At 42.0% G+C, this 22,749-nt stretch overlaps 1 protein-coding gene across 2 annotated transcripts in view; it reads right to left on the reverse strand.

Moving 5' to 3' along the window:
* The window catches only part of SPO11 (SPO11 initiator of meiotic double strand breaks), a 236,838-nt gene extending 214,551 nt beyond the window's left edge, over positions 1–22,287 (reverse strand). Inside the window, exons 1-2 of one of the 2 annotated variants that reach the window (XM_059713241.1) lie at positions 22,153–22,287; positions 18,525–18,554 (exon numbers count right to left, since the gene is read on the reverse strand). Coding sequence is in view for 1 of the 2 variants with exons in the window: in XM_059713240.1 (XP_059569223.1) it covers positions 4,071–4,081 (11 nt within the window). In the remaining variant the exon portion in view is untranslated. Of the gene's footprint in view, positions 1–4,070; positions 4,618–18,524; positions 18,555–22,152 lie in introns of those variants that run through there. The other variant, XM_059713240.1, reaches the window with a different exon arrangement.
* Between the last annotated feature and the right edge of the window lie 462 nt (positions 22,288–22,749).

The following is a 22,749-nucleotide window of genomic DNA, read 5'->3' on the forward strand; positions in this document are numbered from 1 at the left end:
TCACCGCAGCTAAAATGTTATCTGGAATTGCATTGCTCATTTCCCCGCTTTTGAGCACACACCTCAAGATCATTTCTTAGCAGTCTCTTAAGTTGCCCCGAAGCCTTGGTACAAATCCGTAGGAAGGTACATTTTGGGGAGAGTCTTACACCTACTCAGACACCCAGGGGTGCAGCCCCACAAGTGGGAACTTGCATTCCCTGGGGACAACTAGCAGCAGCACAAATATGTGACACTGCTAGCTGTCCCCAGGGAACGCCCTTGCACATGTGCTCTGGCACATGGAGAGTTGCCCCAGCTGGGGTAAAGGAGGCTGGGGCCAGTACCTGGGATGGCCCCAGCAGCCTTACCTGGGAGCCTGGAGGCTTCCCAGGGCTCCAGCAGCAGCAAACCAGGCATATGGAGCCTGGTCGGCAGCGCAGCATGGCTCCAGCTGGCCAGACTCTGGTTTCAGGTGGTGCACGCTGCCGCCACGTGCACCACCCCACCCTGCTTTTAGTTGGCATGGGTTTTTTTGACAGCAGGACACAGATAGGTCTGTGGCACCACAAACTGTACATGCATGCTCATCTGGACATGCCCCGAGTCTAAACAAGGGATTATCTTCAGTCCTTTCCCTTTTCTCCACCCCATAGCCAAGTCCTTATGCCTGCTGCAGCACAACATTTTTCATAAAGAGAGTATACTCAGAAGCTTTAAAAATGGTTATAAATAAGACTTTGGTAATATATATTAGCCAAGTAACACAATAACTTATAATATGTGGTATATAGTAAATATGAACCTCATGGGAAATTAACTACAAACAAAGGGTGCAGGGAAGAATACAATTCTCCAGTCAAGTTTTGAAAAGAGACAGAGTGAAGGAGGTGGGAAAGTAGAAGAGGGCAGTTCCAGGTAAAATCTGCAATGGAAAAGTCTCTGGCGCCAAAAGCAGCTAAGATTTTGTCAACCATAGAGAGGAGGCCAGTAGCACGTGAGCAAAGGCAGCAAGATGCAGAGACTGTAAAGGAGCCAATAGTTCAATTCTAATGCAATTCCACTGCCTTTAGTGGAGCTATATCAGAGATGAATTTGGCTCAGGACTTCCACAACTGGCTGAAGCAAGTCTGCAGAGGGGTTCTGAAGTTCAAACTAGGACCCTTTTTGCCTGGACCCAGTTAGAAGGTGCCATCCTGCCTAACCAAATCCTGAAATCACTCCAGAATGCATGATGGTGCCAGTGGATATTGGATCACCTTCACGTTGAGACTGGAATCTGAAGCCGGGGTGTTGTGCTTGAACTTGTCTTTGTGAGTGTAAAATGCTCAGCAGCTGCATTCTGCAACTGCTGAGGTCTGGAAAACTTGTACCCGAGCTGTAACGAAGGGAGTTAGAATAGTCATAGAAAGAGATCCAATAGCTGTCACTATTGCACAGGGCAGCTTGCTATTTTCATGTCTCTAGCCTGTTTTACCTTCCCACCCCTGTGCAAGTTTGGAAATCGTTAGAATACATCTCCCCAATCCACTGTAATCAATAAATACAAGCAAAAGCTTGGGGCTGTGCCGAGTCCTGGAATATTCCAGTCATCATCTCTTGCCCTCCCTGAGAGTGGTTATATACTGAGATCCCATTTCCCTTAAGCCACAGTCTCCCTAGCACCCCAGATCTTGATCTCTGGCCTTGTCTGCTGCTATATTCCTCATGTAGCAAATGCAAGCTCATGGTGCAAGCCTTGCAGTTGCACACATGGAGGACAGCTTGGTGACAAGGATAGCTGTGGACAGGGGCAGTGGCTGTTCCCACAGGACATCTCCACTGGAGAGAGAAAAATCTACAGCTTATGCTTGAGTCACCACGGTAGCATCTGGTTATGGGACAAACCATGATACTGTTTTTCCTGTATGTTATTTAGATGATTAATTAACAGGTGTGGATGGAACAAGAAATCCAGGTTTGGGCTGCTAGAAGGGACAAATAAGACCCATGGCAAAATAAATGCTAGTCTGGATCTACGGCCCCATTTCCAATTCTCGCTCTTTTTCCTTAAATCAAAAAAACTGCTTGACTTAGTTCTCCCTACACCTCTGAAACCCTCATGCTATCCCAGACCTAAGCACCCAAGCTTGGTTGCCAGCCCAAACACTGGTAGCTTATCATTTTTAAATTGCAAATATGTCATGGGACTGGCAGTAAAGAGACAACACAGGAATGAAAGCTGTTTTCAGGGATTGCCCTACCCTGACCAGAAGCAGATGTGAGAAAGCTCAGAGAGCCCTGCTCTTTTAAACTGCAAGGCCTGTTCTGCGGATCCCAATGGGGTATAGGGAGCCTGACTTTCAAAGCATCTAAAAAACAAATCACCTCACTTAGTTCTTGGCTAGTAACAGGATCTCCTGTCACTAATCGGGATGCCATTTAACCATTTCATTATGGATGGGTGGGGGCAATATGACAGGGTAGCAGGTGAGACTGCACTTTGCCTGCTGGGGGAAGATTTCACAGGCAACATTCACTAAAATTCATTTCCAGCTTACATGATAAAACCCCTATTAGCACCATAAGATGACGTCCCTAAAAAGAATTCTAAGTGATCAAATAGATCAAAGTGACTTCTACTTTGCCCACTGAAATGACAGCAGAAGGCCAAAACAAGCAGCTCTACATTAAATGCAAGCTCAGCTTGGGTATAGCCATGTGATGTCATGGTCACAAACACCATCACCACACAGGATGGCGCGTTTTAAATTGGGAATCCACCTCAAACATACGGAAGTTGAGACAATCCCCTCAATACAGATGGATTAAAGGAGACACACAGTGGCCACTCAGCTTTATCAAGGTTACATAGCAAGTTAGCAACCCAACTGGATAGAGAACCTTGGTCTCCTCCTTGTAATCACTAGATGGCTTGGCTTCCCTTGATGGAAAATCACCTTTCAAGAGGCCTCTTTCACAATGGATGCTAGAAGGGGTCAAAAGATGGAGGCATACTCATCTGCCTCCTAAATATGGTTATTGGGATTTAAGGCCCTGCAACGTATATATATCCTATTGCAATGGTGGGTCGCTAGTGGTTTCTACAGCCCACCATAGTGAGTATCATTATAAGGCTCACAAGTTATTTGAAGGGATACTGCTGATTCCCATAGCCTGCATTAAGTCTAATTACCTTATGGACTTGCTACCTTTATCTTCTCTTACTGAAATCAAGAACAGCAATACAATGAATTGCTTTTATATTTTGTTTTCTTCTTCTTAAGTTTTCTTCCTCAAAAAAAATTCCTGGAAAAAAAAGGGGGGGTTCAAACACGATCATGGATGTCTGCACCAACTGTAGACAATGCCTATGCATATTTACAGGGTATACGAGCAATAAAAAAAATTACATGGAGGATAGGGTAGGTAAAAAAAAAAAGTTACTTTCAAATACGGGTCTCAGATATTGAGCAACATTTTGCAAAACTTCATTATTCAAAAAACAAATTGAAGCAGTTCAAAAGCTGCTGAATAAAGCAGAATTTCAGTTATCATTTTATAACACAACATTTATATTTAAAAAGTCAAAACAACTCTAATGAAAAAAGGACTGTGAAGCTAATTTGGTTAGGCATAATAGATACATACCTGTTGCTAAATATGGACCCGAGCATCTAAATCCTATTATTGAAGATAGGTCTGTGGCTATACGCATGCAGCCATCCTATCAGGTATCTCTCGGAGTAGCCTTTTTGTACTTATTTATTAAATAACTTATTTGTTAACAAATAGGGAAGCAGACAAAATTAGGTAGGAAACAGGAACAGTGTCAGGGTTCTCAGAAGCCTGCCAGAACGGGTTGCGTGGGTTTAATTGTAAAACCCCATGAACAGGAATAATATAAGGGGTTCTGGCCCTAGGATCTGTAAATGGCATTTTATAACTGAAGTGAACTGATAACACAACCTAAACCAGGAACTGTCCCACTCTGACAATACAACAGATGCAAAATGACAAAGGGTGTACAAGCACATCACACACATCAAATAAGAAACTAAGGTACATCCCTCACTCAGGTAGCTCTAAATAAATGTCAAAGAGGCACCTACCATTCATTCATCTTCACATCTCTCCTATGAACAGTCGGTTTTATTTGTATTCAGATTCCACCAGGTTCCCAAATCACCAAACAAATGGTATTGGTGCTAGATGCTACTTGAATGGGATGCGATAGCTGGATCTGCAGACTGCCTTAAATCATCCACTCTCCAGAGGTGGGGGAGGGAGGCCAATTAAAAAAAAAAAAAAAGATTGGCTGCACATAAAGGATTTATTTTCTAAAAAAAACCCAGTGATCATCATCAGTAGGGTCTATTAAGGGTCTAATTCCTTTGAAGTCAGTGGAACTGCTCACACTAGAAAAGAGTTATACAGTAGGTCCCAGCTCTCTGGTGGTAACTTTTCGGAAAGGGGCATTGTGTTGCTCTGATTGCTGTGTGAAGCCATTGTAGCTTGAGGGATAAGAAGAATTTGTTTTCCTTCCTGTAATGATTCCAAAATACTGGTGCTTTCTTTTTGCAGTGTTGTGCCTCATTCCCGCCCGCAAACGTGGCATGAGTTTCAGCAGCTCAGGGTAGCATCGTGAGCAGCGGAGAAACACTTGAAACTTTATGTGGAGCAAGACGCATAAATCACTGTTTAAACACCAAGCAACCTCTGTCTTTTCTTAACCATGCTGCTGAGGCCTAAATCTTGCAGCATGCTGTGCTCCCCTCCATTCCTATGAATGTGAAAGGAGGATGGGGATGCACCGTGCCTTTCGAGAGATTCGCAGTACCTGGCACAATGCCGACTTCTCAGAAGATAATGAAATAAGACAATAATGGATAACTATCTGCTTCCCTCCACTCGCTACCACCCTCAAAAGCATTTCGCCATCCAGCCTGTTCCTCCAGATCTTGTTTTAATTATTTAAGTTGAACTAAAAGGCTTTTGTCGTTTTTTGTGGAACATTTTGTACTTGGGGTGGGGGGGCGCTCAGCTGGATATCATGGGTTATGCAACCAATGGTTAAAGCTATTGTTTCAGAAAGAAATTGTGTGAATCTCATTAAAATTCACCCTTGATTGAGTGTGGGTAGGCAGAGGTTTCTAAATGTCATTTAGATCTGATCCTGTTGTCCAAGACAGGGCTGCATACCCCCATTTTTGATGTAGCATTTAAGGGAAAACTATTGTTTAGACTTAATTAGTCTCATATTGGATTATATTATCGCATCAAAACTGGAATGCTTTTAAGATGTATTTAAATGTCTGAATTTTTTTTTAAACCAGAAGAGGGCAGCAGTTTCCCTAACAAGAATCAAATATCCAGAACATCCGTTTATTTAAAACAGGCTTGACAAGGTATAAACAACCCAAAAGGCACTACATCCTTTTTTCCATTTCACAACTGCGCTGCTGAGAAAAATGGTGCGTGCAAGAAAAACGCTTGCCATTCAAGAGCGGGCTATTCAGTCCACAGGTGTATCCATATTTTAGCATTTATTGGCATCTCTTATCAGCTTAATACCATATATGTTCTCTATCCTGAAACCACATCCCACATTAATAAGTGGATCAACAGTCTAATTAGTCATGCTTTTCCTTTCTGGAATTTATGTAATTCATAATCCCAGGTGAAACTGGTATAGGTGGTTCTTGTCCTTTGTCAGACTAACATGGACTGACGTCAGCTGAGATCAACCCTAAGTGCTAAATCCTCCCCAGCACAATTTTGTTTCATTTTATCTAGTGTACGTGGCTTGTTGAGTTGAGTTTCCAGCTTCTCCTTCTCCTGTTAACCTAGTTTATACAATAATCCAGACATAATATATTATAAAAAAACCTAAAAAACATGTTTACTAGTATTAAATGCTGTGGGTAAAGACAGGAGCAGAGCCAAACTTTTAAGTTTTCTTTGTAGCACCATCACTTTCCCTTTGAAAAGAAAAGGGAGGAGGCTGGATCCAAAAGGGCAGCCTGCATTCATGATGGCTGCTATACATAAATGTTAGTAATGGACCATCACCACTCAGAGGGAATTCACAGCAAACTCCCAGATGATACCAGTCCATGGGAAAAAAAAAAAATCTATGCATCTAATATATTTATTCTTTTCTCCAGAAGCGATCAACTATTCATTTTGATTACTAAAAATTATTAAGACTGTATCTCATTGGTTAGTTTTGTAAGGGAACAGTTTGGGATGTGATCCAGACTTCTACAAGTGTTCTTCTGATTACATATGACGAGCATCTAAGTCATCACTCATCAACCATTTGTATTCATAATTTGTTCTGTGCTTGATCACCTAAATTAGCTAGAATTATTTATTGTTTTTGATGGAACAACCAAGATTTTAAACATTCTTTTAAAACATTTAACATTTTAAAAACATTTTTTTAATAGATTCTGAAGCTTACAAATATGTTGAGCTTTGTAAACATTTTAATTAATAGTTGACAGTCATTTGCATACCTGCAAATTATGAAGATTATAATCCCGCATGTAAGAGCAAACTGGATCTGGCATTCTTATTCATAACACTATTCACTGTTCCATCAACTCTAATCATCACTATCCTTCCATAGCATCACCTCGCATCTCTCCTTTCTCTCTTCCTGGCGGACACTAATTGGAGACGCAAGAGAAACCTTGCACTGGAGAACAACTGGTCAAGTTCTAGATATTGTGAAGAGGATATCTTTCCCTTATCACAGGAGAAATGTCAAGAACATTTCTGAACTAAAAATTTGAAGCACAATGACTTCAGAAGCGATTCATAGTTTTTAGCCAGCTGCACGACACACATTTGTATTAGATTTTTGTGGCTGCCAAATGTTCTAACAACCGTTTTCACAATTCTGGTCAAACCCTTTAACCATTTCTTCCCCCTGCCCCCCATTTTTCAATCAACCCTAAGCAAGTAGCAAAGAAAACCATTTTACATCAGCAATGCTGGTATAATCATCATCACAACTACTCATCACAATTACTAGTGTAATAATCATTACAAGTACTAGTGTGATAATCTTCACACTTTTACACGTGCTCCAGGGCTGGGGCGGGGAGGGTGGCGCTTTAGTTAGAGCTGCTCTAATTAAAGTGCCGCCATGTCTCCTGTATCAACATCCCTGCACTTAAAAATGAAGGTACAAGTGCTTGAACTAAGGCTCATTCAATGAGCCTTATTTCAAGTGCCCCCACTGCCATTTTTAAGTGCAGGGATGCTGATACACGAGACGCAGGAGGCGGTGATGGTCATGCTTCAGCAGACTTGATGGACTGAGTCTGCTCCAATGCACTGGACTTCCAGCATTGAGAAGCAGCCTCTGCACTCGTGTATAGGCACCCCCAGTGAACTCCTGGGTCAGCTAAGATTGCTCCGATACCAGATAATATCTTTTTCTTTCTCTCCAAGTAACCTACATGTTTGAGTGTGTTTTATTACTATAATGTCAGCAGTTCAAAAATGCCTCTTATATTGAATGCTATTTGAAATAAGCTCCATGGTGATACCATTAAAAGGGAGAGAGAGAATAAACAAGAGCCCAGGATGAGTGGCAGAATTTTTCATTACGACTCCTTCCACTGCTCACCCTCAAGCACCTGAGCAATCATGTTAGAAGATTAGAGGGATGGGATAGGAAACCCTGAATATGTATGTCTATAGCCTGCAGTTCATGCAACAGGATAGTAGACTGGAGAACAATTTCACATGTTTTTTGTTGTCACAAGGAACAGAAAAAAATGCTTGCAATAATACCCCTGCCCACCACCACCCGGCAGTTTTACCGCTGACCCGAACTAAGCCAACACATTTGCAGATTTCAAAAAGTTTGGTTAGATAGACTATTCAAAAAAATACATCCTGCTTGGGTGACTTTACGGATTACCTCTAGGTCATTTCATTCTTCATGCCACGCTGTACCTGCAGGGCCCCCCGTGGCAGCTCACATGAGCAAAGACTGAATCCTCGCTCTCAACTCAGAACCGGCAATCAGGCTGTCACTCATATCCATTTTGCCCGCCTCTGGCAAGAAAGCAAGGGGGCAACAGTCTCTTTGAAAACATCAGACAGTACCTTTTAATTAACTGCAGCAGTCACTTTTGGTTTTCTTAAACAAATGAGGCAGGGGAAGGATGGATGATACTGTATTGTTTCCCCCGTAGGGCGGAGAGGCTTGCCAGATAGTGAACACTGGAGGGCCAGTTGTCCCCAGGCGAGCAACTGAACAAGTCACACAGTTAGCATAGGATATAAATCAGAAGGAAGGGAAGGGAAGCAATTCCCCAGACAAGTGGGAATTGACCTCACTCGGCAGCAGGTGACTGACCCCCCCACCTCCACGGTTCACTTTGAGGAACTACACTGCCAGGGTTTGAGCTGCTGGATCTGGGACAGAAGTTCAATTTGGTTTAACCTTAATCAGTTAAATCTGATACTACATCCTGCCGTTTTGAAACTGGTCTATGTGCAATGAACTTCTATTCTGTTACAGGTTTAAACTGGTTTCTGGTTTATACTGGTTTGTGTGCAATTCCTGTCCCTAGCCCTGAAGTCACAGCAAAGATCTAGAAAGTCATTCTGTCAGGCTGGGTCATCGCTCTGTACAAGCGTGAGAAGGGAGCTGAAGATATCCAGCGTCTTCTGAAGAATATGGATGCTTACCACAGGTGTAGACAGAGTTATCCAGGCTCAAAAGGAGATGATGCAAGTGCAGGGGGGGCTGGACCTGATGATCTACAAGATCCCTTCCAGCCCCTAACAGCTATGAAACTATGTCCTTTTCTAAGAAGACTGAATACCGTCAGGGAGGGACGTACTATTCAGATTTTTTTCGCACTGTGCCTAACCATTGACCATTACATGGTATTTTTGGCTGCAAAACTATAGGCCAACCGACCAGATGCTTACCCGCTTCCTAACTGACACTTGGTTAGACACCACAGCAATGAGTGCTCTGGAAATATCTACGATTGATACGAATTTATATAATTTAATGGATGACAGATCGGAGACATGCACACAGTGTTGGCCCCTCTGATCTGTCATTATAATCTGGAAGTCTCCCCCTATACTCACGCTGGCATATTTTCCTGAAAATAAGGAGAGAGGATAAACTGATGACATAAAACACTTCAAAGAAAAGCAAACAAATATTGGCCTCACTGGGGAATCAGAACATAATGATACTATAATGCTAGCAGTTTATTTTTCACTGCCTCGGGCTGCTTGGCAGAAAGTCACCGTAAAATCATCTAGGCATGCAAGATCAACTGATAGCTATTTCGTTAAAGCTCCATCCTCTCATACTCAAGGACATTTCAACCTGCATATGAATGCTGCTCCCCAGCCCATGCCAAAGACAGGGGCGAGGACAGAACCCCACAAAGCAGCCCACCCTTTCGCCAGAGCTCAGCGAGCATCCTCACATGCGCAGTGCTATGAAAAGCATGAATGCCCCCAACATCGGAGTCCCAGTCCAGATGCTCAAGTCACTGCAATGCAATTCATGCCATAAGAGCAGCATAGAAGGACATGTACCCTGTGTCAAAGCCAAGCACAAAAGCATGAAGCCCCCCCAACGGGGCTCGGCATAGATGCATTTCACCATTGGGCTTCAAAGGGCCGGTTTTTGCACTCTAGGGGAAAATCCTGACTCCACGGGAGTTTTCCCAGTGATGATTGCACCTTACATGCTTCACAATAATTAAATTGACATTTTATGGCTTGAGTGCTTCATGGAACAGGTAGGTCTCCTGTCAAAATTGTTGCAGATGTTTACATAGTCTTAAATAACTGTTTAAATATGGTACTTGCTTCCTGAGTATAAACAGCAAGCACCATTATCCTATAAACGATCTTTTGTTTCTGATTGGCTTCCCAGCCAGGAAAACAAATGTGAAGTCAGTCTTCATGGAAGACATTATTATGGGAAAGAACAAGGGAGACAAACTGTGTTAGTAGAAGTGTCAGTCAATGGGGAAAGAGCCATTCTTCCTCCCACCCAAAGCTTTTACTTTAGTTTCAGAACAATAATAGAGCTTGGATTGAAGCTCGCTGTGTTCTGATTTCAAGGCCAAGCCCTGGAATTTTATTAGACTATACCAAGAATTGTTTCTATAAACTTCCCGCAAAAGAATATTGAAACCATTTGCATGTCTTTAGCGAGCTGGCTGCAAAGCAGGTTTTTAAACCTACATTTAAATCAAACAAACAAAGGAACCAGCTCAGTGGAAGGTGTTTATGTTCCTTAAGAAAACCAGGTTTTGGGCCCAGGTCAGGGACAGCGTTGCTTCAGATGTACCCTGAGGTTTTCAGCCTCTGTAATCGCACAAGCACCTTGGTGTTGCACAATGAACAGGGCTGCATGTAAATGTTCACGTGGGAATTAGGTCATTGATTGGACAAGCAAGTGCTTTTGCATTTAAAAAAAAAAAAGGGGGGGAGGGCGGACGGGAAGAGCACGGTCCTAAGAGTCCCTGAGCCTTGTCGATTCCCTTTAACTTTAAAAAACAAAATTGAGAGCACTTGCAAGCAGTGCTCAATGTCGAGCAGGAAGGGACCCTAGATGTAGCCGAAAATGGACGGTAAAACTCGACTTCATTGCCCAGATTTTCAGATATGCACAATAGCACACATGGACTTTACTTATTATTGTCAGTGACTGCAGCAGTGCCATTTAAAAACCTGGACCTATCCAAAATCTAAATGCACAGTTTTAACTAGTGGGATTTATACAGCTAGGTTTGCTCATGCGATAAGGCCGGTCAAACAAACCTAACCAGGAAGCTATTCATTTCCACACCTGCAAAAAGCAAAGTATAAGTTGGGCTCAAAGTTAGTCCGTGTAGGCCCATGTCCTCATCAGTGTCACCTTCATCTATTCTTCCCTACTTACTCACTCTCCCTCTGTTGTCATCCACTTTTTATTGCTTATTTTTGTTGGATTAGATTAGCATTAGCCTTTGTGACCAGAACAGACTCTTACCCACTCATTTACATAGTGCTTAGTAGTACCACGGGACTTTGATCTGACTGGGACCTCGGGGTATTGCTGTATTCCTATACATGCACATACTAAGAATGGGATTTCATAGACATTCGGCTGGAAGGGACCCCAGAGGATTATCGAGTCCAGCCCCCTGCCCCAGAGACAGGAAGTCAGCAGGGGTCATAGGATCCCAGCAAGATAAGCATCCAAATATGTCTTGAAGGGGTTCAAGGTAGGTGCTTGCACCACCTCCAATGGCAGGCTACTCCAAGCTTTGGGGGCTCAGACAGTAAAGAAGTTCTTCCTTATGTCTAGCCTGAAATGGTCATGGAGGAGTTTGTGACCGTTCAACCTTGTCATCCCTTAGGGTGCTCTGGTGAAAAGACGTTCCCCCAGATCCTGGTGAGCACCCCTGATAAACGTAAAGGTGACCACCAGATCACCCCTGAGCCTGCGCTCTTCCAGGCTAAAGAGTCCCATGGCTCTCAGCCTCTCTTCATAAGGTCTGTTTTCCTGACCTCTGATCATGCGCGTGGCTCTTCTCTGGACTCTCTCAAGCTTCTCCACATCCTTTTTGAATTGTGAAGCCCAAAACTGGACGCAGTACTCCAGCTGCGGCCTCACCAAGGCCGAGTACAAGGGGAGAATGACGTCCTGGGATTTGCCTGAGAAGCATCTATGGATGCAAGCCAGCATTTTGCTTGCTTGACTAGCCACAGCATCACACTGAAGGCTCACGTTCATCTTGTGGTCAATCATGACCCCCAAGTCCCTTTTGTCCGTAGTGTTAACCAGCGTAGCACTGCCGAGCCTATAAGCATGCTGCAGGTTTTTCTTCCCAGGGCGGAGAACCTTGCATTTTTCGGTGTTAAACACTGTCAGGTACTTGTCCGCCCATTTCCTGAGCCTGTCAAGACCTGCCTGGATTGCCCTCCTGTCCTTAGGTGTGGATGCTTTACCCCAGAGTTTGGTGTCGTCAGCAACTATGAAGATATTGATGTACTTCATAGTTATTGCTGCAAACAATGAATGATGCTACACAGAAGTAGTGCTTTAGAGAATTTAACATAAAAGACAAGGGAAAAAAAATAAATATCCCAGGTGATATTATGCCTTTTCAGATACAGGCACACAGATATTATAGGCCATGCTACATTAGGGCCTGATTCTGTGCACCAGTGAAAATTTTCATCTCCCATGAGCACCATGGGTGGTCCTGAACTTTAAAACAGCCAAAAGATGAAGGTCAGAGGTCTATTCTGAGCCTTTGGGATGACATGGTTAAGGAATGGTCATTTCTTTAGCCAATGATACACCACAGCACATCCATGTGCTTCCAACTATGTTACCCATTTACTGAAGATTTGACTATGGACAAATACCAGCAGGACTCTAGAGCAAAATTTGACCCATAGCAAGATGCCTCAAGTGCTCTGTCAGCATACCGGTCTCCAGTGAGCAAGGAGAAGTATGTTTTCAAATTCAGAGATAATTTGCATGCCTAACTCCTATTGAAAGTTAAGGGGAGTTTGTGTTTTTTAAAAATCTCCTCCAGTCCATCTAGTGTTTTGCTTCAAGTTGATTTGTGAAGAAACAGTGAGTGTGCACACATGTGCGTGCACATACACGCACAGATTTCTGTTGACATCGCAACTCTGTGTTACACAGTGGGAGTGTCTACACGTGCATTACTGCGCAGTAAGTGGTTTTTATGCATCTACACATGCGGGTGTTACAGCGCAGTAACAGTGCATGGACTGACTTGGGAATAAAGTTAGTCTCAAGTCAGTCCACACACACGGGGTTACTGCACAGTAAAGCATCTACATGTGCCTCACTGTGCAGTAACTACTTGGGCATAAGTTTGCTACCTAAATCCGCATAAGTTGCTATAGTTACTGTGCAGTGTGGGCACACACATGTAGACATGCGCCTGTGCTGTGTAATAATTTTTGGTTACTGTACAATAACCTAAATTACTGTGCAGTCACTCTGCGCATGTAGACGCGCCCAGTGAACATTAAAATGATCTCTTTCCATAGCCAGCCATTTTACAGTTCTTTATTTTACCCTCATTATAGACAAGTCTCCCCCTCTAGGTTGAAGATGAGGTTGATTTCCCTTTAAAGATTTCACAGCCAGGTGCTCAGCTGATATAAGCTGGTTTAGCGCCTACCAAAGTCAATTGAACTATGCGGATTTTGTGGACAATCTGGCTGACTCGTGTTTTATGTCCGCTGTGAACATACATGGCCAGAAACGTGTTTTTAAATGCAGGTTGTCTTGGGAGACGAACAACATTTTTAATATTCACAAAAAGACACCTAGACAGAGAACAGAGCCCAACAGCACGTTTATTTTCCTGTCTCCAGAATGCAAGTGCCCGCTAGTATGGAGTCCTTAAGCTGCAGCTTGTAAAAAGCTGTTTGTTTTCTGTTGACCTTCTCCTTTTATGTAACATGATAGACATGCTTCAGTGAGTACTGAATGCAGCTAAGCATATGTCGTCAGCTGTGCATTGCTGCCCCTTCCATTAAAATGGATTTTGGTAGCATATGCGGGAATAGGCTTGCCACAGCTACTCAAGGGAAATGTGGGAATACAAGGCAATTAGCAGGAGCAATCCCCAGACGGCTCTGCTAAGCCTCAGTAGGAAGTACAAAGACTTATCTCATGGGCATGGAAACAATTAAGGTCAACAAGTAATTGTGGAAAAGGAAACTTTAAAAAACACGAACATGGTAAATGACCTAGTAAACACCCTCTAACCTCCCCCCTCCCCACTTAATATGCATTTCATCTGGGGTTCACATGTACAATCTAGCCGGCTTTCCCTCCTCAGCTCCCCTCAGATAATGACTTCCCGTTGCAATTTCCTGGAGGAAGTTGTTGGAATGATCTTTCAGTGATAAAATAAGCTGCGGTGATTCTTAATTTTCCGCCAAAAGAATTCCCCTAATCTCCTAATTAAGGGACAGCAGCGTTCATTAGAAAGCATCAATGGAACAAGTGGCCTTTGCAGAAGAATGAAGTTATTCTGGAAGAAGCAAGTGTCTCGTGGATTTTTGGACAGATTTATAATATTTTATCTACTGTGATTTATTCTTTGAAGTAAGCATTTAAAGGCACGTTTAAAAAGTTTGAAAAGACACTTTACAGCATCTTGAGAGCTAGTGAGTGCAACACGTTGACTCATAGCTTTCAAAAAGCATGTACTGAAGACTGAAATATTGTCAGTTATTAGTAATCCCTGCTTTGTTGTTCTTTTTTTCACTTCTGTTCTCTCACTAGTAGTCCAGAAAAGTATATGGGTGATAATGACAACACAACTGAACAACAGCTCTTAAATATAAGAACTTCAATAAATTTTATAGAGCGAGGGAGCACTAGGTGGGAGAGACAGAAAGTGTATATATGCACATGCCTGCATATGCTTATTTTAACCACGTTGTATGCCTAGTTACAGGTCGTCTCTATAACAGCTTGATATATAATAGACCTGGAACACAGCACCAGAGACTGCTGTCAACTTTGGTCTCCAGGTGCAAATAGTATTACATCCCATTTGAAATTTGGTTCAGCTGAGAACTCCTGCTTGACTGGGAAGAAGCCATTCTAATCACTGTGGCACATGTCGGACAAAATGGGTACAGACAAAAAACGGACTCTGGGCCATTGACATAAATATGTGTTTTGTTCTGGGACAGTCTATTAAAACACTCCCAAATGCTAATTCAGATCTGTGCAATCATACTGGATTCTCATCTCTCTAGCTGACCAATCTGAAACCCTTGCAGCTTGCCTGATTATAAACTGGCCAGACCAAAATCTCAATTCCAGTTTGAATTTCAGATGAATCTTGGATTTTGCAGCTGGGAACCACCTTGAATTAATCAGTCTTCAGAGGACAAGGCCCTGCCTGTGTGGCTACAAAACACCATGACATTCTCATGTTTCCTTTCTGCCTTCCCATCATCTGTATAACTCATATCAAACTGCTGCAACAAGAGATCCTAAGTGAGGCTAGCAGATTTTTTGGTTTTGGCCAAAGTGACTTTGGACTGGTAGTTTTGCCTAGGTCTGCCTATATGGCTAGTCCTTCAGAACTCACTTTGCTACCCAAGGATGCAATTAAAAGAAAGGTAGGAAAGCATCTTTATTGAAAGTATCTTGTGCTTCTTTGTTTCACTCTGCTTACCACATCCTAATCGCCATCCTACAAACTCGCCCATGCAATGTCACAAATATCTCCGAAGTCCTTGTCACTTGTTTCTACTGCAGGGTACTCACAAGATGCTTTTAGAGACAGTACCCAAGCAGTACATAACTAGAGGCTAAATTTGGCATACAGTGAATGTAACACACTGTGACATCTGTCACAGTTCTTCTTGGATAAGCCTATCATGATTGTTCTGACCAGAGAAGAAGACGTCCAAAGTCAGTAACTGAATAATGCTAACGATACTTTATAAACAGAGTTCAAAATAATGATGCCTTTCTCTTGAGAGTGATGTTGGAGAGATGAGGGGGGCCACCACCAGGCTGGCAGATATTTACTCTCAGATACATTTCCCTCTATATACACGTCTCGGCAAAGTGCTGCAGGGACGCTCTCTTTTTATGCATCCCGAACTACAGAGCATACCATCATACCCTGCAGAGTATCATATACACATGTCAAACCTGCCAATAGAGATTATATGTCTTCTTCTATATATTTTTGGCATTGGTCCATATCTATCAGATAAAAAGCGCACGGGTATCATCTGGTAGCAAGTGTAGTAGCAGACAGTGGTTGCTACTGGTTTCTTTGGATTGTGAGCCAGTAGGTGCTATTGGTTTCTTTGGATGGTGAGCTCTTTGAGGCAAGGAGCTTGGCTTACTTTTCTTCAGCTAGGGTGCATCCCCATGAGTGGGAACATGTGTTCCCTTGGGGACCTTGGTCCGCTGCTATTTGTCCCCAAGGAACGCCTGTGGCATGCATGCCCTGGCGCACTGCATCTTACCCCAGGTGGGGTAGGGGTGGCCAGCCCCAGCACCCTTACCTAGGGTACTGGGGGCCTCTGGGAGCTGCAGCTGTGGCAATACTGCAGCAGGGAGCCTGGCTGGCAGCCGGAGTGTGGCTCTGGCCGGCCAGACTCCAGTTTTAGGTGGTGTGCGCTGCTGCCACGTACGCCCCCTATTTTTTTTTTAGGAGCTCATCTGGTTGCGCCCCTCAGATCCATTCATGCTACCATCATACAAAGTGTTAACAGTCTCATTGAACCAGATGCTGTGCAAATACATAGGAAGACCTAATAAATCTCACCAGGTGAGACAATCCAGAAAGACGTCCTGTCCATTCACAGAGCTCAGGCAAAAGGGAGCAAATGTTTTTTGCTCAGAGTTTAGAAACTGAACCCAGATCTCTGGATCTCGGACCAAAGCCCTTCCTCATTCTGCATTTATAAAGCAGAGGACTTTGTGCAGTGGCAATACTTGTGCGTTTCTTACTGGTACTGCAATATCATATACACATCTCTTCTGTGCCGATTTAGGGAGCAGATATTTGTGCTATAAATTATTTTGAAAGTATTAGGAAGCAACTAACAGGGCTTTGCGAGTTCTAGTAACTATTCCCCATTAGCCACATACGCGCCTCAGAACTGGCCGATGAGTGACAATTGTTAGGCAGGGCAGTGGCCCTCGCGTCAACTTATTCACAACACCTGTCAACACTTCTTGTTAGTAATCATGCTGTACTTATGATTTAATTTATGCCTTGTGTGTCATAAGCCAGCATTTAATTTTTTTTCAAAGCAATCAAATGAACTCTTTTTTTGATCAGCCTTATTTCTTTGACAGATGCTGGAATTAGACTATTTAGTGAGCAGCAGCTCTTACTCTTCTGACTGTTCCTGGCAAAGAAAGTACCAGAACTACTGCTGGCAGCTTTTTGACTCCAGGCCTCTCAATATAATGGCTACAACAATACAGATTCCCTGCAGTCAGTAAGGAAAATCTGACAGCACAACCCAAGCACTCATTGAAGCTAACAACAAAAAATTTGTGACAATATGAGATCATATTTTGAACTGTTGTTCAGTGTTCGATTTAACTAGATTCCCAATGTGAACTTTACTATGATGCTTTGGGCAAGATTCTCCTAACACCTGTGGCGACAGTAACTTAGACATCCTATTATGCACTTTGTAATGTAGGTACATGGCTGATCTCGATCCTCATCAGCAAGATGAGGAAAAGGCATTTAAAATTAAGAATAGGATTTAATGATAAAGAGAATAATGTCAATGGAAATTAATATCAGTCCAACACAGCGCGTAGTTCAGATTGGCGATTATAAGGGCTGAGAAGGGATCATTCTCTAGAAGGTATGTCAATATTTTCCAAATTTTGAAATGTCAATTATAAAAGATGGGAAGCAAGGGGTTTTCCTTTTTATTGGACCAACCGTATGGTTGGGAGTGATGTTAGATAAGCTCTCTGCACCGGGTGCCGCCCTGCAGATCACACACCGGAGCAACGAGCACCTCATAGAAAAGAAACAATGAATCCCACAGCATGCCACAGGTAAAAAGCAGACGAGAAAGAAGGGGACAATAAATGCATTATTTTTTTAGATTTAAAATTTTTCCCGAATCACAGGCATTAGGTAAAACACTGTCTGTAGTGACTGGCAGCCAGTGGAGAGCTGTACATTTCATGGACTACTCTCTAAATGATGTCATTGCCATAGATGTCATCATGAGATGCCAACAGATGACTGCATGGATAAACCCAGAATAGCTGAAATCTAAATCGATGCCCACTGCTGCTGTTACAAATACATAATTGAAGCTATGGATCTTGAGTCACACAAGCAAGGGACATAATAGTTTTCAGGACCAGTTATTTTTAGATAGAATTTTTAACCAGAATCTCTTGGTAGAAGCATGAGTGAAGGAGCTATTGTTACTAAATACTTTAAGTTTTACATATCAGACTTCATGTTAATTAGCTTTTGGAGTAACACATATAAGTGTGCCTTTAGCAAAGAAATGTGTATTTCACATTACGGGAGACAAGGACAAAATACACATTTTCAATGGAATCAAACTTTGTATAGCTGCAAAAATTAAAAGAGCCCCAGGGAGCTGTCAGCCAAGAACATAGACCGCGATTACTTGAGTTAAAGAAGCATCATCTCAAGCTGGCCACTGTGGTACACTTAATGGTCTTTCTTACATGGACTATTCATGAGAGAGGTTAGGTTATCATAGGTTATCACTTGCCTATAAGTCAATCAAAACAAACGATCCCAGGTTTTCCTGGAAATATTTACAGCACTTTCAACCACGTCCTGTTTATACTGTGCTCCTAAATCCAGCAACAAGAACCATAAAAGTACCTAGTTAGATAAACCTTAGGGAAAATAAATAAATACATAAATAATCAACATTTTAAAATGTTTCAGGCTAGTTTGGAATTTTTTTTTTTTTAAAAGACAGTAAAATCAAGAAGAAAAATATATGCAAGTGTCACTTACTGAGCAAGCCGGAAAAGTATGTCAGAGGAACTAAAAAAAGAAGAAGAAAAACAACATTTAAAATTCACAAGACTACATGTCTATATTATCACACTTAAAAAACATTATCATGTTATACCTCACAGCACAGCATGGAGGCCGCCCCATTTCAGTGAAGGAAAAACCAAGGGGCACAAAATTAAACAGCTTACCCAAAGCTCTAGAAGTCCATATCGTGAAGTCCATTACAACATTAAGCTGACCATTATACCCTGATCCTGTGATATTGTCTAGGGCGGTATCGTCAGACATGCAGCCCTCAAAAATGCCCCACAGGAGGTTGCAGCTCACCAGTTTGGAGATTTATGGGGTGAGTACAGGTCTAACAGCTAATGCAGCACACTTGTCCTGTAACACTGGGTACCAAAGAGCATTGGTTCAGGGCCAATATGAATTCTGGGGAAGTTCAAATCAGCATCCTGACTTGGACCTCATAGTTTATCCCTTTCTCTATTCCTAAGTGCAAGGAGGCCTTCAGTCCTCCCAACACATACCTATGTAAATGCTTATCTTTAAGGATGGGAGAAGGCCCTCTGCAGTTAAAGTGACTCTGCGCATCTCCTTAAACGTGAAACTTCTCCAGGGAAGTTTGAAAGATCAGAGCCCAAGACAGAACATACAAGCATTTCATAATGTTTTAACAGTAGTAAAAGGCAGTGATAAAATCCTTAGAAATGATCCATTCTATTGAAAACAGGTCCTGTCTCATCCGTCTCAACACAAGCAAAACACTTATCACAGTCAATAGTGTTTTTATCTGCCCAAAGTTCAGTCCTGTTATTAGGATGAGAGATACCTTTGTTTGCATACAAAAAACATTTTGTTCAGCAGTTAAAATTTTCCCGCAAATGTATTAAAGAAAAACTTTTCCTGCGTTTCCCCACATCAAATCTGTTTTACTTGGGAACTATTCTTTATAAATTTGACTTGGCATCATAAACATAAGCAAAGGCTTAGATTTCTGTAATGACTGGTCATTGAGTAAGATACCGTTAAAATCTGGGCACGTCTTCAGAAAGAGACAAACAATACTATTGTATTTGTTTTGTTTTTATTTTATTACTTCCAGTAAGCCAGTTGGGAAAAGCTAACTGGGAACTTCTTGAAAGCCTGGATTCATCAAAATCACATGCAAGGGGCAAATCAGATGTAACTTCTAAAATGCATAGTAAACATTAGCAGAGATACTAATGTACATAAATGCTTGCAATCAGAACTGCCGTATGCAGAGCATAAACTAATAAAACAATATTATATATATGTTGTGACCACACTTATTCCCTCTGCTAAACTCCCTCCTTATAGGGTGAAAGGCCAGACTAATCAGACATAAATTAACTGCAGCTGTAGAACAACTCCTTTGAAAAAATGCTTAAAATAATCACATGACTATTTTTTCTAACCTTTTTTTTTTTTTTTTATTATTGCAATAATTTCCCTTAAAGAGAATCAGTCAGTAGGCACATGAATGCAGCAGAGGCAGTAGTCATTAATGGAAGAATTAAAGAGGGAGCACTCGCTAAATTTAGCCAAACACACATGCATAGTTGCATACGTGCATGCATGCATGCAGGGGTATACGTATATACATGCGTGCATGCATACATTCAGGGGTAAAGCACATGACTAATGCTGAGTTTGGACAGAAAACACTCATTCGGAGGGAGCCATTTTCCCTCTTCCTGGAAGCTGCATTCAAAGCAAAATGCTGCTTTTTTGTGTGTGAATACATGAGAATGTCGAAGCAAAACAGCTTCTGCCACCACCCACTTGGACAACAACATTGTGCTGGTTTTGTTTTATGGCTGGGAATGCCAGTGCAAGTTTTTGCCTGTTTGAAAATGGAACATTGAAGCAACTTCTTGTTTTAATTTAAGTGAATAGAAGCTGCCAACACACAAGCCAGAAAGAATTTATCTTCCACTTTTATTAAGTCATCATCTAGTTAATCATGATAGTTTTGTAAATACTGTAGGAGAATAAAGGCAGGCATCCAGCACCACTGGGATGCAACAGAGGGGATGAACCAATGGACCAGGTCTTCAATCAGCTTAAGCCACTGTAGCTGCACTGGATCAGTGGAGCCTTTATTAGTGTGCAACAGTGGAAGATGTGCTCTTCTAGTGCTACAGGATTTTAGCAGAATATTTCCAGTGGTTGCTGCAACGTTTTCAGTGGCTCTACTGTTTTTATCTGTAGATCTCAATGCGAGTGACTTACTACCCATTTGTAAAACTGGGAAACTGAGGCAAAGACAAGCATCCCTTTATGAAATGCCAGCCAGGTGGATGGTTTTCTCCAGGCATCGCCTCTGCATCAAAATTTCTGTCCTTCTTGCAAACTGGTGTTTTCATTTAAAATAGCTATGCTGCTTCTAGTGATGTCTTTTTTGGTCCGTGGTTATTTTTGTGGGGAAGGAGAAATAAATTATAGGAGAAATAAATCAGGGAGGGATGAAGTGCCTTTGTCAGCTGAACATAAGTAAAACAGAGAGACAGCCTTACAGCTGTTACTGTATTTGCCTGCCCCAGTCCCATTCCTACCCATCCTCCACCCCCAAGTTTTAAGCCTTAAAAACCATCATGGAATTTAGGGTGCCATCTGGCTTCTTTTGTTAATGATTTTTTTTAATATAAAACCACCCCCCCCTGGGATATATAGCTTTGAAAGAGACCATCTGATTTTATTTGACTGATTGTTTCACTCTAACAGATCCCATGAACTACTATGGTCATGGCATGAGGATTTGGACTACTGGATAGGCCAACTTCTGCTGTCAAATCCACAAGGGTAGACAGCACTAATCCAGATTTTCAATGCAACAAACCCACTGGGCGCGTCTACACGAGATGTTTCAAGCACAGTAGACTAATTCTACTGCGCATTAGCATGGCAGGCAAAACCCATGTTAATATGCTAACATGCAGTAAAATTAGTCTACTGCACATTAGCTTCACAAAAAAAAAAGTCTTCACTGGCACTAATGCACAGTAGTGCCAATTATGAAACATTTAGTACCTGTAACTACAGGAACTAAACTTAATGTGCCATAATTATGACACATTAATGAATGTGTAGATGCGCCCACTGACAGCAGAATTTTGCTCTGCATCCATATTCTAAAGCCTAGATAAAGTCACTGGATTAACTAACGAGAGAGGTTAAATTAAACCAGTACAATTGAGATTAAATTAAACCAGTACAATTGTCCATGTGAATTCTTAAGATCAATGTTAATCAATTCATTTTAATGTTACATAAGTTTACCTTGCCAGAGTATGTGTCTAAACTGATATTACCAGTTTAAACCCATGTAATTAGGTCCACACAATAGCTTTCACTAGCTTGCAGAAATAGAAATTTAAACTGATTCCACTTAAGCCACAGACACACCTGTGCCCAGACATATCCCAATACTTCTCTCAGATTTTCATTTAGTTTTCTTCATTTGTTTTCCTAACCCAGCAATAAAATTAGAAAGTAATGTGCAATAAAAACAGCAGGGAAATGTGAAAAAAAAACCCTAAAACAAGTTAACCAAGCTCAGGACATTCAGAGTTAGAATAAAGGCACAACTTTCATCCCCTACCTGCTCAGGTACCCAACTTTCCTGTTCAAAAGTATCTGCAGTATTGAGGCAGAAGCAGAGTTTTTACCCGAGACCTAGGGCTACTGCATCAGGTTTTGGGAGAGGTGACAAATTGTGCCTTCTCTCAAGTGAAAAGTGTTTGATTAATTATTCCAAATGTCTTCTTACCTACTGAGCACTAATTGCCTACTTTTTAAGTTGAAGCTTTTCATCTGTGACACTCACAGCTTGTGTAGAGAAATGGTATGGCTGAGAGATCACTAAAGGTGGCTACCTATGGTTTGAATGCAACCAGGACTAAGGCCCGATTTACAAGCAACTTTTGTATTGCAAGGAAGGGCACGATTCTTTTCAACACAAATAGTTACACCCATGTCATCCCTCTTATGATCAGTATACTGATATCCAAGTGCTTTCCACCGGTATATCTGATCCCTTCTCTCGCTACATTGGCTATGGGTCTTTAGACCAATATACCTGTGTCCACACTGGGGTATACAGGGCTTAGCACAGTAAGTCTACTGATATAGTTACAGTAGTACAATACCATGTATATACAGGCCCCAAGCCTGAACTCTAACTGAGGCTCAAATTAGC

The sequence above is a fragment of the Alligator mississippiensis genome, chromosome 9 (genome assembly GCF_030867095.1).
Source record: "Alligator mississippiensis isolate rAllMis1 chromosome 9, rAllMis1, whole genome shotgun sequence".
Lineage (NCBI taxonomy): Eukaryota > Metazoa > Chordata > Crocodylia > Alligatoridae > Alligator > Alligator mississippiensis.